The sequence below is a fragment of the Pseudopipra pipra genome, chromosome 24, assembly GCF_036250125.1.
Source record: "Pseudopipra pipra isolate bDixPip1 chromosome 24, bDixPip1.hap1, whole genome shotgun sequence".
NCBI lineage: Eukaryota > Metazoa > Chordata > Aves > Passeriformes > Pipridae > Pseudopipra > Pseudopipra pipra.
Genome location: NC_087572.1, coordinates 3,366,476 through 3,378,867, shown reverse-complemented (window position 1 = coordinate 3,378,867; position 12,392 = coordinate 3,366,476). Strand labels below are relative to the sequence as shown.

The 12,392-nt window shown below is 52.0% G+C and overlaps 1 protein-coding gene across 2 annotated transcripts; it reads left to right on the top strand.

The window, feature by feature from the left end:
* The first annotated feature begins 1,030 nt into the window (after positions 1-1,030).
* On the top strand, positions 1,031-11,967 carry UBXN11 (UBX domain protein 11). Of its 2 annotated transcripts, none has more exons than XM_064635290.1 (13): positions 1,031-1,110; positions 1,994-2,085; positions 2,317-2,438; positions 3,178-3,232; positions 4,251-4,327; positions 4,797-4,911; positions 6,183-6,400; positions 6,704-6,781; positions 7,646-7,766; positions 8,868-8,971; positions 9,203-9,270; positions 9,989-10,135; positions 10,860-11,967. In XM_064635290.1, exons 2-13 carry the CDS (start codon positions 2,079-2,081, stop codon positions 11,074-11,076), a joined length of 1,329 nt encoding a protein of 442 aa, XP_064491360.1. In that variant the 5' UTR covers positions 1,031-1,110; positions 1,994-2,078; the 3' UTR covers positions 11,077-11,967. The 2 variants fall into 2 exon arrangements, with proteins under 2 accessions (XP_064491360.1, XP_064491359.1); XM_064635289.1 differs by having other exon boundaries at positions 9,203-9,276.
* The last annotated feature ends 425 nt before the right edge of the window (positions 11,968-12,392 follow it).

The window sequence follows — 12,392 nt, the reverse complement described above, 5'->3', positions numbered from 1 at the left end:
CCCACAAAGGACTGAAGAGTGGCTAAAACCCTCCCTGGATCACTGGGAGGGTTTGCAAGTCACAGCCAGTGTTTGAACCATGTCACAAACCTCCTTCCCCCAATGTGAAGCTGAGGCCAAGGTGTCCCTCTGAATTTCAGTGACACACCCAGGGTAGTCTGATCCAGGTAAGGGATCAGGGAAATGCTTCCTTCGGCCCCCCAATATCCACCTCCTCACAGCAGATCTCTGGGCTCCCTCAGCGACTCGACTGCAGCACCAGGAGACAAAAAAGGGATCTGGTTATTTTAAGGTGGCTTGAAATGAATAAAGTTACTGAAATGTGCCAAGCACATACACCTGCTGTCTGGGTTTGTGCTGGTGAAGCGCTTCACGAAGAGCTCGCTGTCGGCTTCCGCCCAGAGCTGAGGGCTCCTCTGCAGCAAAGCTTCAACAAATTTAGCTCGTTTTTGCACTTTGTTGAAGTTTCAAACTGAAAGTCTCTCTGTGCACAGCCAACATCCCTGGAAGTGTTCAAGGCCAGCTTGGACAGGGCTCGGAGCAGCCTGGTCTGGTGGAAGGTGTCCTTGCCCATGGCAAGGGGGTGGAACAAGGTGGGCTTTGAGGTCCCTTCCAAAACCAGTTCTGTGATTCTATGAGCACCCCATAAAAGGGGGTAAAACTGGCTAGGCTTCAGCTGGCTCAGTGGCAGCAGGTGGGGTGGGGGACACACAGGGTAGGCTCCGGGGATGGCAGCAAGCTCTGGACGGAGTTCAGGGCATCAGTGAGGCAAAACAAGAGGTGCCCAGGTGAGAAAAGCGAGACCAAAGGCGAGGGAATCAGGAGGAGCTGCACAGCGGGAGGTGCCTCAGGACGGGCCGATGTCTATGAGCTGAAACAGAGGATGTGCAGAGGGAGGCAAGGGAGGGAAGCAGGACCCACTCCCCACCTCATCCCGGTCCCATTCCCAGTCCCATTCCAGGTGCCCGCGTGCCGGGGGCGCCGCGCGGTGCATGCTGGGACTTGTGGTCCCCGGGGATGCATCGCCCACCACGTGACCAGCGCCGAGCCAATCGCAGCGGGGCCCTCGTCGCCGTGGCAACCGCCTGTAAACAAGATGGCGGCGGGTGGGTGAGTGCTTGGGGGTCCGGGGGAGCGCGGGGAACCCCCGCCGAGGTTCGGGGATCCCCCCCGAGGGTCCCCCTAACACACAGAGCTCCGCCCCAGCACACCCCGTGTGCCCCCGGCCCTGCAACCCCCCTCGGGCCCCCCCAAGCTCACACCCACCCCTCCCAAAGTCACCTCTCCCAGGAGGTACCTGGTGACCCCCGTTATTTTGAGCCTCTTTTAGCCCACGATCCCTCAAACAGCCCACCCTGCCCCGGTGTACGGGCTGGGGTGATGAGAAAAATGTACAGTTTAGGCTTTTTTAGACAGTTTTTTCAATTATATTTTTAAAAATTCACCCATCAAGCAAACCCCCCCCAAAGTTAATGAGCCTGTGCTTTATTTTTATGTATTATCTCCTCTTATTTTTACTGAAAGGGCAGAGCTGTCCAAGTTCATTGCCTTCACAGGCAAGGCAGTTCTTACCACCCTACACATTTTGCAGTGACTGTAGCTCTCTCTCTGCTCTCTCTCTCCTACAACTCTCCAACATCAGATAAGAATCAATAGGCTTCCACATCCTCAACCAGTGCTAGAGCACAACAAGACGTCACCTATTTTTCCAGTTCCACTTTAGGTCACATCCTCCCCACCAGGTTTCAGAGCAAACCCTCATGTTTCACTCCCAGTAAAGTTTGCTGTTCCTGATTGTACCTTCCCATCTTCCTGTCTCATATCAAGTGCCCACACACGCTCAGGAATTTGGGAATACTCATGGGATTGAATGCCCAGGCCACCTGCTTTCCCTTCAGCACAAGCCTGATATTTCTTTCCCTGCTTTTGGAGAAGTTGTATCCAAACACTGACCTGTTTTTCTTCCTTCCATGCTCTCCGTGCCCCTTCTCAGAAGATGCCAGGCTGTCTCCTAGGACCAGGAATCCAGTGCAAGGCAGCCTCCCCTCCTGCTCCAGTGGACAACACTGAAAAGGAACATGGAGGGTAAAGTCCCTCAATTATTAGGGAGTTCTGAGTTTCTCAGTGACACCCCAGGCCAGACCTAATTTCTGTGGTCCCCCTCTCGCCTACACAACGTGCTGTTGGTGACACAGCCACCCCCTTACCCCCCCAAGAATATCCTCGTCCTCCCTGCTGTGGCAGAGCAGGAATTCTGGTGTGGGGCCCCCTGTGTGCCCCCCATTTCAGAGAGGTAACAGGTCTTTGTGCCTCCAGGTGCAGCTCACACCGACACGGAGCTCGAGTCCCCCACAGTGGAGCTCACGCCCTCCCTGACGCAAAAAATCTCTCTGTTGGAACAAAAAATAGAGAAACAAGCACAAGAAATCCAGCTGAAGGTAAAAATCAGCCCCCCTGCCTGAGCCTGCTCTGTGTTCTGCTTTGATGGTTGAAGCCACAGCAGTTCCACCTGCTCAGACCTTGTTTGGGCTAAAAGAAGTTAATCTGTGGCTTGCTCTGTTAATTACCCAAACGAGCCTTTGCAAAGCAACAGAGCAATTGGATCAGGCCTTGGGGTGGGAGAGGGGATTATAGCAGTGACTCCCAGCACCCTGGCACTAACATCAGCAGCTCTTTGGCTTCAGACCTTTTATTTTTCCCCCTTCCTTTTGTTTTCTGAAACAGCAGCTGCTCCCACAGCAGAGTCATCCCAGAGCAGACCTTTCTGCATTACTGAATGGAATAGATACCCTTTAATAAATACCCTTTAAAAGCTTAGAATTAATACCCTGTTTTGTTTCATTTTTGAAGAAGTGGCTGCAGAGATGCTGCTTTAGTCTCCAGATCAGCCCCTCAGCAGGAAGCACAGGAGCCTGTGTGTGCCCACAGCTCTCGTGCAGGTGGAGGACTGAGAGATAGGTCACCTATTCCTGGAGTTCTGTATTTATCCCACCCCTCACTTGAGGCTAAATAAGGTGTTTGTGAGGTGATTCAGCCCTTCTGACCCTTGTTTTGCCTGTCTCTGAGTGGGGTGGGAGTACCTGCACCAGACTCACCCAGGACTAATTGTGCCAACTGTGCCTCGAGGCCCTGAGGCCCAGGAACTAAGTGAGGTCATTATTTGTTCTGTCCCTGCAGGACAGGAGGATTGCTGAACTCGAGGAGAAGATAAAGACTCTTCAGGAAGGGGAAGGTAAAACTTGATCAACCTTTGGCACCTCTGGGAGGGCAACAGAGCTCCTGGTGCTGCAACAGAGCTTCTCCCTGAGCTGTCCTTGGCTCCCAAGCCCAGGAGCCTCTTTGGTGAGAGGTACCAGCCACGCTGGTGCCATTTCCTGAAGCAGATCTGCACTTTAACTCGCATCTGTTACTGGGCTTTTTCTGGTGCAGCGCAAATCATCATTTCCTGGCCTATTTTCTGTGGGTTACTAAGTTTCCATGAGTGTAAACCAACCACCCAGACACCCGAGGATGGCCAGGAGAAAAAAACCACCCAAAAAAATCGGTAAACAGTGCAGAGTTCAAACAGGCAGGAAAACAGCTACAGCTGAGAGAAACCGAAAATCTGCTTGGAGTCTCCAACAGGTCCAGGCTCACTTGTCCTGCAAGGCAGCCTAACTCTAAATTGAATCCAGCTTTAAGTGAGTCACCAAAGGTCTTTTCCCCTATTCAATTCCTCAGAATCCAGCAGCTCTCCAGCTGAGCCCACACACGTTTTCTGCAATGGCTGCACTACCTTGTTAATGCAAAGCTGTGGTAAATTCTCCATTTCCTGAGTGAAAAAACACGACTGTGCCTGTCAAACCACAATCATGTGTGGTTTGTGCCTCACCACGCGTTGTGCTGCCACTCAGCCAAGATTTCTGGACCCAGCTTTAGTGGACACCTGCTCATTTTTTTTAATGGGCTGAGGAAGCCAAGCAGTTTTCATTGCATAATTGCCAACAGCACCACTCACAGCAGCTTCCTGCACCGTAAAACTTGGCCAGTGTCATTCACAGCTATCTCCTGGTCTGTCAGCATCCTTGTCAAACCACTGCAGGCTGAATTGTCAGAGTCCAGCACTCAAAGCTCATGTTCAGCTCCTGTGTCACGCTTGAGGTCACTCACAGTGCAGGCAGGGTGCTGCTGGGGGTCTGTGCTGTGTGACAGGTTTTATCTACAGCTCTTCTTTAAGGCTGTGCACAGAAACATCAGCTCTTCTTTTTCAGGTGCTCCTGACTCATCCACCCTGGAAGAGCTGGAAGGGAGGTGCCTTCAGCTGCAGACCCAGGTCTGCGAGATGGAGGTGAGACACCAGCCTCACTTGCCCTCAGCCCTCACTTGCCCTGCAGTTCCAGGCTGCTTGGCCTTTTCTGAGCTGCCACTTTGGTCATCACAATTCTTCACCTCAGTCTGGAAAGAGAGAGCAGGTTGGATGTCAGCAACAGGGCAGGAGGAGGCTTTTTAAACACACAGACATCTGCGCCTCCTGCAAACCTCATCATTTTGATTTCCAGGACTGTAGAAATATTCCTTGTGGCTCCTACAGTCTTGAGAGATTACACTGTCACTACAAATGCTTTCCTCCTCCCTTTTGCCTATTACTAGTGGAGCTGCTACTACTGCCCTGCCAGTGAGTCTGTCTGTCTGGGCCAAGGAGCCCCCAAGACAAACCTCTTTTACCTCCCTTTCTGCTTCTCGCAGTCACAACTGACCACACTCAGGCCACCACTTCTAGTTTCCTGAAGCTCTGCTCTTGTACTTTCCCCTCTCAGCGGTTTCTGAATGACTACGGTCTGATTTGGGTTGGGGAGACACAGGATCAGCTGGAAGACACAGAATCTCTCGGGGATGAAGGGGAGCTGCTACCAAGGAGCCTCTGGAAGCCAGGTAAAACACCAGCACCCCTGGCTGAAGCAGCTATCCCAGCTCCCACTGCCTGCTTAGAGAAGGTGGAACAGGTAAGCACCAAAGACCCAGGATCTGGGCCTTCAGAATTTGTGATCCCGTGCCGAGATCTTCACATCAATCCCTCCCAGGGACGGGGACATGGAGTGACCTAGCAGGAGCTAAGCCAGGCAGGAGGTTTAATTTTATACATCTATATTTTGTAAGCTCTTCAGGAGAGAACCTGATGGCTCAGCCCTTAGGGAGGACCTCACAGCAGCTGTTTCCTGCAGAATTCACATACCCTGCACTGTTTGAAGCTTCATTGCTTTAATAATATTGACGTAAAGTGGGTGGAAAGCGGAATCAGGTGCTTTGTGTACACAGCAGTTGTAGTAACATACCCACATTGTCTGGCTCCACCAGGGAGTATTGTTTGCCTTTCCTCCCAACTACCACGTGAGCGGTTTAATTGAGACCTGACTCTGCTGTGTGGGGTCCAAGCATGTTTGGCAATGGCTTCTTAGGAAGTGGTAACAGAGGAAAAAAAGGAAGAATACTTGGGCTGTAGAGGCAATGCTGCCTCCTAACCACCAGGCAAATATTAGCTAACTAGACCTCCCCACCCTTAGATACAGGAGGGGACGGACAGATGGAAATCAGTAGAAATAGTTTTGATATCAGCTCACTGACCCTTTTTAAGGGCATTTCCCCATCCTCCTTCAGCAAATCATAAAAAAGCAGAACAACAATACAAAGGGCTTTAGCTCAATCTACATCTTTTCTTTCATTTCCTCTTCTGATTTCACTCCTCTGCTCCATCACAACCTTTTCACTGCTTCACCCTGCCACCTTCAAGCACCCAGACAAACGTCCTCAGAGCGTCCCTGCCCAACCTGCTGATGCAGGCAGCTGCCTGTGTTTACACTGACACCTCTTCAGCACCTCTGCCCTGATCCACTGATCCAATCTAGCTAATCCAACTAGTGAAATTCCTCCCCGTGCACCGTGCAGGGACAACACAACACTTCTGAAGCGACAAACAGGGCAAGGGGTTGAGCGTGGAGCCCTGTGAGTTTGCACCCTCTGCCCTGCCCTTGTGGTTTAGCCCACACCCGGGTGGACCTGGCAGCGCTGCACCACAGCACAAGTGTTGCACCACACTCTGCAAACATGTGAAAATGTCAGGGCTCAAAACACACCTCAGATTCATACAGATAAAACTGCTCTGCTGCCACCCCTTTCCCCCTGTAACTCCGATCCCTCTGCCACAGGTGAAGCAGTTGTTTCCAAATACCAGATTGATTTTGATTTAATCTTGGAGAACGTTAAATATTTGAACCTGCTGGCTGGAGAAGGCAGTCCTCAAATCAAGCACACACTCCAGGGGGCTCGGCTGAAGCAGCCAGAACCCATCCCTCTCACCCTGTACCAAAATGGGATCGTCATGTGCAACGGAGCCTTCCGGCCCTACCAGGACCCATCCACACAGGTATGGAAAGGTCTGGAAGGGAATTAGAGCCATCCTGCCATCCTTCACTAAGCCCCAGGAAAGGCAATAAGGCTTTTGAGCTCATCTCAGTCCTAAAAAGGAGCCCAGCTCCTCACCTCACGTTCCCACAGTGCCTTGAAAGGCTTGTATGTCTCTGTGCAGTAATTTTTAGAGGTGAGATTCTGTGCCTCCGACTTCTCTGCACAGCCATAACACCACAAATAGGAGCAGCCCAGCAGAAAGATCAGTCCTGAGCTAAACAGAAAGTCTGTGGTGTGACCATGAGCTCTCATGTTGTTTCAGCAATGCCTGCAGGACATCATGGATGGGTATTTCCCTTCAGAGCTGCAGCAGCGCTACCCCGATGGCGTCCCTTTGCAGGTAAGTGCCAAACCCTTTTCACCAGCTTTTTGGGGAGAAACTGCTCCCTTGCTTCCCAAGAAAACTGTTCAGGTTTCTTTCATCACTCTGCTGGATTGAGTTTGAGGTTTGTGATGCTGTGCAGATGTGTCTGAGGGAAAGGGTAGTGGGGAGCACACCTGCTACAGCCGTTAGAGGAAGTGAGTGAGTGTTTCTGCGTCAGCACTGAAGGGTTTCTCTGCCTCAGTGAATCTTGGCTTGGAACAAGGCTTCTAAGAGCACAGCAGGCTCTGTAAGAGAAGTAGCACGTGCAGCATCTGAAGAGCTGTGTCACCCCAAGGGAAAAAAAAAAGTTCTCAAATGGTTCCCCTGGAAAAGCTTTTAAAGCCAGATTGAACAAGTGTCTCTCAAAGAGGATGTCATGAGAGTTTATTTTGCACACCTTAAATGGTTTTGGCCACCTGAGGTTCTTTTGGGCCCTGCTTTTTGATTTCTTAGAAATGGCAAAGAGCCAAGGCCACATTTGCAGGCAGAAAGCCTCAGAGGACTCGAATCTAGGGCTTTGAGTGCATCTGAAATGTAAGAAGGAACAGCCAGAGGCTGGACCTACCCACTGCCACGAAGAAACCAGGGCACAGCTGCAGGGGCAAGACAAGGTCAGTCCAGCTGGAGCGAGCTGGGAGCTGTGGAAGTTAGAAAGTCACATGGAAGGAGGATTGTGCAAAGCTCTTGGGGCTGAGGTTCCTTTTAACCTGTGCATCGTTGGTTTTGTTTGGGGTTTATGATTGTTGGGTGTCATTGCTGTGGTTTATCGTGCTCTGATGCAGCAAGAGAAGCTTGTGCATCAGTCAGATTTCCTAATGGCAGTTGGACTTAATTCAACAGGTCACTGACAGAAGGGACGTGGTATTTGAGGAGAGGGACCTTCCAAGGAGTTTTCCTGGCCATGGCCAAATAGTTGGTCATTCAGAATCAAACCAAGTGCAGGAAACCACCGAGATCCCAGGTAAAATCTTAAGCCTGCCTCAAAAATGCAGCTAATTTTCAAAGGGGAGAACTTTTAAACCTTACCAGGGCAGTGCAGCAGGAAGGAGGGGTGTTGGGGGTTGTCTCAGCAAGGAAGGCAACACTTGTGGTTCAGGGCCTGGTGTTGCTTCAGGAGCTGGGAGCCAGGCAGCACACACAGTGTCCTCTCATCATTCATCTCCTAAAGAAAGAGATGTGATGAGTAATAAATTACCAGAAATTCAGCAGGTTTCCAAAACATATCTGCCCTGCATGCTTCCAAAAGGTCAAGCTCCTTCTACCTTCACATCTACCACCATCAAAGGCTGAGGGAGGGATTTGCTGGCAAAAAAAAACTCTGCTCTCCTATAGCCTCATTCCATAAATGCAGATATCTTCAAGCCACATCAACCATAACTGTACTGAATATGGGACAGTTTCTCTTCAGACTTTCATAACAGAATATGGGACATAAGGTCAGGCCACAGATACCTCATTTTGCTTCTAGACTCTCACAGTTTGCCTAAGCAATACCTGTCAGGGTTGGGAAGTCAGACTCAGTCTCAGTGGGTTTGTGTGTGCATCACTAAATGACCCAATATGTGCATCTCCCATCAGCAACAGCTGCCTGGTTACCTACAGCTGAACTGCTTGCTCATCCATCTCAAGGCTATTCCCAAACAGAAGCTCTGCTAAATATTCCCTTTATCTAAGTAGTAACAAAAAAAAAAATAATTTTCCAAACAAAAAGAAGTAGACACCAACAAATACAAGGTGAAACGTCCAAGACTGTAAAAAATGGTGATAGTTTCAGGTTTTCACAGCAGAGCTATCCAGGTTTCTACCCACTGTGCATCCCAGCTGTGCTGAACAGGCTGTGCAGTTCTCACTGTTGATGTTGACAATCAGACATTTAGTGGGCCAGAAAGTGGGACAAACTTGAAGGGAGGAACCCGAGAGCGAGTCTCAGCCTCTCTGGGGGTGGTAAGAGCTCTCCCTGTCGGCTGCTGCGTGCTCTCCTTTCACCAAATCAGCCTGTTCTGGGGTCAAAATGTCTGTCAAGAAGGTCACACATGGACATATCTCCCCTCTGCTCTGGCAGGTCCCAAAGCCTCCTTGGAGCAGTTTCCCAACGAGCTTCCCAAGGCCCTGGAACATGGAGGAGGAGTGGTTGGTGTCCAGGGCTCAACTGGAGCAGCACAGCAGGTATGAGAGGACCCCCAGCCACCCACAGGAGAGGGGCAGCAGTGATTCCTTGGGCTCAGCACCCTGCCCAGCACCAGCACCCCCTCCCTGGGCCTCTCTCAGCTCCACGTGATCTCCTCCTCCCAGAGAGGCTCCACCAGAACACACGTGGCACTTTGGCACCTGCCTCTGGGCTGTCCTGGCACCAGCTGCTCTCTGGGCAGTGGTGACACTCACCTGGTTTGGTTTCAGGGCTCTGATGGGGTGCAGAGCAGCAAAGAGACCCTGGTGGAGACACCCAGGCTGGCTACCCTGGAGAGGTACAGGTACAGCCTCCAACCCCTGCCCTGTCAGGATCTCCTCCTCCTCCTCCTATTTCATCACTGCATCACCCCCCCATTTCAGGGGGTTCAGTTGAGGAAGTAAATGGACTTTCCCCTTTTAGACCTTAGAAACAATTAGAAAAAAAGGCCAAGTTTGGTCATTTGGGAAGACCACTGAATTTCTCATGGCAAACCTGCATCTCTAACAAAAAGTTTCTGTTGTTCAGAATGTCACTTATTTCTTTGAAATAGTTTTCCCAACAAGCCAAGGCCTAAGAGTTCAAAACCACTGAAAAAGCTGTCTGCAGTCATGTTAAATGGGGGAATCCCTCCAAGAAACTGATGCCCAAGTGGGAGGTCTCACTAACAGCACTTTTCCACTCAGTCTTCTGGCAAGCCAAGACCCAAATAGCTAATGAAAAAAACCCCAAGCAGATTATTTTTAATCAGAGAAGTAGGGCGAAGCACTTACCAGACAGCCCTGATTTAAAATGGAAAAGTTAAAAAAGGTCAACAACCCTCTTCAAGGCACCTTCAGGCAGGGAAAGCAAAGCAGCAGTTTGGGCAGCAGGTTGGTTTGTTTGCCTGGAGTCAGGTGGGGCCTTGTTCATCTCTAGAACATTCCCTCTCCCCTGTCTGGACCTCACCAGCACATCCTGCAGGTTCTGCCCACTGAGTGGAGCTCACTCCTTGGCTGACAGGGTTTTCTAACCAGGGTGAAGATGACTGAAGAGGCTGAAGCTCCTGCCCCTGGAGTCTGCACTCTCCGTGTCAGGTGTGAGAGCGGGGAGCACACGCACGTTGTGAGGATGCTCTTCACCGACACCATCGGGGATCTGCGCCAGCACCTCGCCCGCATCAGGTGTGCACAGCACTTCCTCCTGTCCTTGCCTGGCTCTGTAGGGCCCCAGGGAAGGGCCCCTGGTGGCTGCTGAAGGCCCTGGATCTTCAAACATCAGCCTGAGCTGGGTCACAGCTCAGCCCTCTGCCCCTTTAGCTCCCTCACTAGATGCTCTCCCGGCAGCACTGCTGGGGTCCCACATAGCTCAGAGTGTTTCATACCCACCTTTGCCATGCAGCAGCAGAGATAAACCTCTTCTGCCCTCCCAAAATTGCCATCAGACCCAGGCCATCACTGCCTTTGCTCAGCAGCACTCCCATGACTAGTGCCACCATTCCCAAGGTGCTGGTGCAGCCTGGAAGCCGAGCTGCTGGATCAACACCCTCTTTGCTCAGCCATCTCAATATCCCAACCCTTTTAATGCTGCTCGAGGGCTCACTGAGCCCTTCAGGAACAGTTCCAGATGGCTGAGGGCCCCTTTTGCCCTCCCCTCTTCCCACTGCTGTTGCAGGCCAGGGCCCTGGCCTTGGTTTGAGCCCAGAATGAGCTCAGTGCTGTCGGGATGCACGAGCCTCCTTCCCCCTGCAGCTGTGCAGCTGGAACAGCTGCTCCGTGCCTGGCTGGCTACAGAGGGCTGGGAGCCCTTTTTTCTGCTCTTGCATAACCACAGCTGGATTAGCCAGAGCATCTCAGCAAAACCTTGGGGGACCCTGTGAGTAGGAAAGATTGTGCTGTTCTTTCCTAGGGGTGGAGACTCCGACTCGTATGAGATCATCAGCACCTTTCCCCAGAGGCTGTACACAGACAACTCCAGGAGCCTGCAGGAATGTGGGCTGATCCCCAATGCCTCCTTGCTGCTGAGGAGAAGAGACCCCTCCCAGCAAGAGGGACAGGGCTGCAAACACCGTAACAGCTCCTCATCCCAAGCTCTGCAAGAAGGAGCTGCCTCTCACCTGTTATAACCTTCCCTGGCTGGGAAGAGGTTTTCTTTCCAGATTTAGTTTCCTTGTGCCATTACCTGAGATGGAGAGAAGCCTGGAGCAGTGGTTTGGCCTCTCCTTGTGGCAGAGGGTGCCAGGCCCACTCCTGCTGCCTTGCAGTGAGTGCTATTCCCCAAGACAGGTGGGCTCCCAACCCAGGGACACTTCCATCAGCTCACACCTGGGGTCCAGGCCTGGTTCCTCATTTGTGTGGAGTTACACGGGCTGATCTCTGCCCAGGGGAGCCCACCAGCTTCACGCTGGTACTGGGCTGAGGGACTCTATAGCAGCAGGACACACACACAGCTGGGGCAGTTTGCTTTCCCCACACAGCTGGTCCCCACAGATTTCAACTGCACTGACACCAGGGGGGGAACAGGTTCAGTTCTACAGTCCCTGGTGAAGCTAAACCTGAAGGCCTTGAGCCATTGCAATGCTGGGACTGAGCCAGACTCGACTCAGCCGGGAGATCCTGCAACTGGGCTTCCTGTACGTGCACAACTCCTTCCCTTGGACAGCCCCCAGCTCCAGCAGGGCCCAGGCTCCAGCCTGCCTGCACTTACCCGCCCTCCCTCCCTCCTCCTGCTCCAGCTGGATGCTGCAACAGGACACCGTGTCATTGGAGAAGAGCATAATCCCTCCGTGGCTTCTCCACGGAGCCCTGAATAAAGCATCTTCCTCCTTCTCCGTGGGCTCGGGCTGCACTTTGCAGGCCCTTTTTCCCTTCCCAGCACATTCTTCCCATTCCAGCTGTGACAAGCTCCCACTTGACTCCCAGCTGACAACACTCCCACTCATTTGAGGCAGCGCCTTCTGGCAGGTTCCCTCTCAGCAGACCCAGCCCTCATTAAAGGCTCCCAATGAAACCCTTTATTCCTGTTGCAGCTTCCACTTCCTTTAGATTCCAAAGGCACAGTTACTGCGGAAGCTCAGAGTGCCCGGAGCTCTTCCCAGACCCCTGTGCTGGACCTGGACCCTGCACAGCTCAAACACAGGAAGCAAACCAGCTGCTTCCACCAGCTTCCCGTGACCAGTGACTCAACCCACACAGCTCTCACTCAGCTTCCTCCTTTTTCCACCTGTAGCAGATCCAGGGACAGCCTTTTCCTCTGCTTCTCTGTCTCCTGGTCTATAACCAGCCAGGTAATCTTTGTGCCAGGGGGTTGTTTTTTGCTCACGTGTCTGGCTGAAGCTGTCCCTGCCTCGGGCTGTTGCTCTCACCATGCAGAGGAGAGGAATGTTCGAGTGAGGAACCTGTCACTACCACGCCGTGGGACATTCAGACAAGTCCTGTGAGC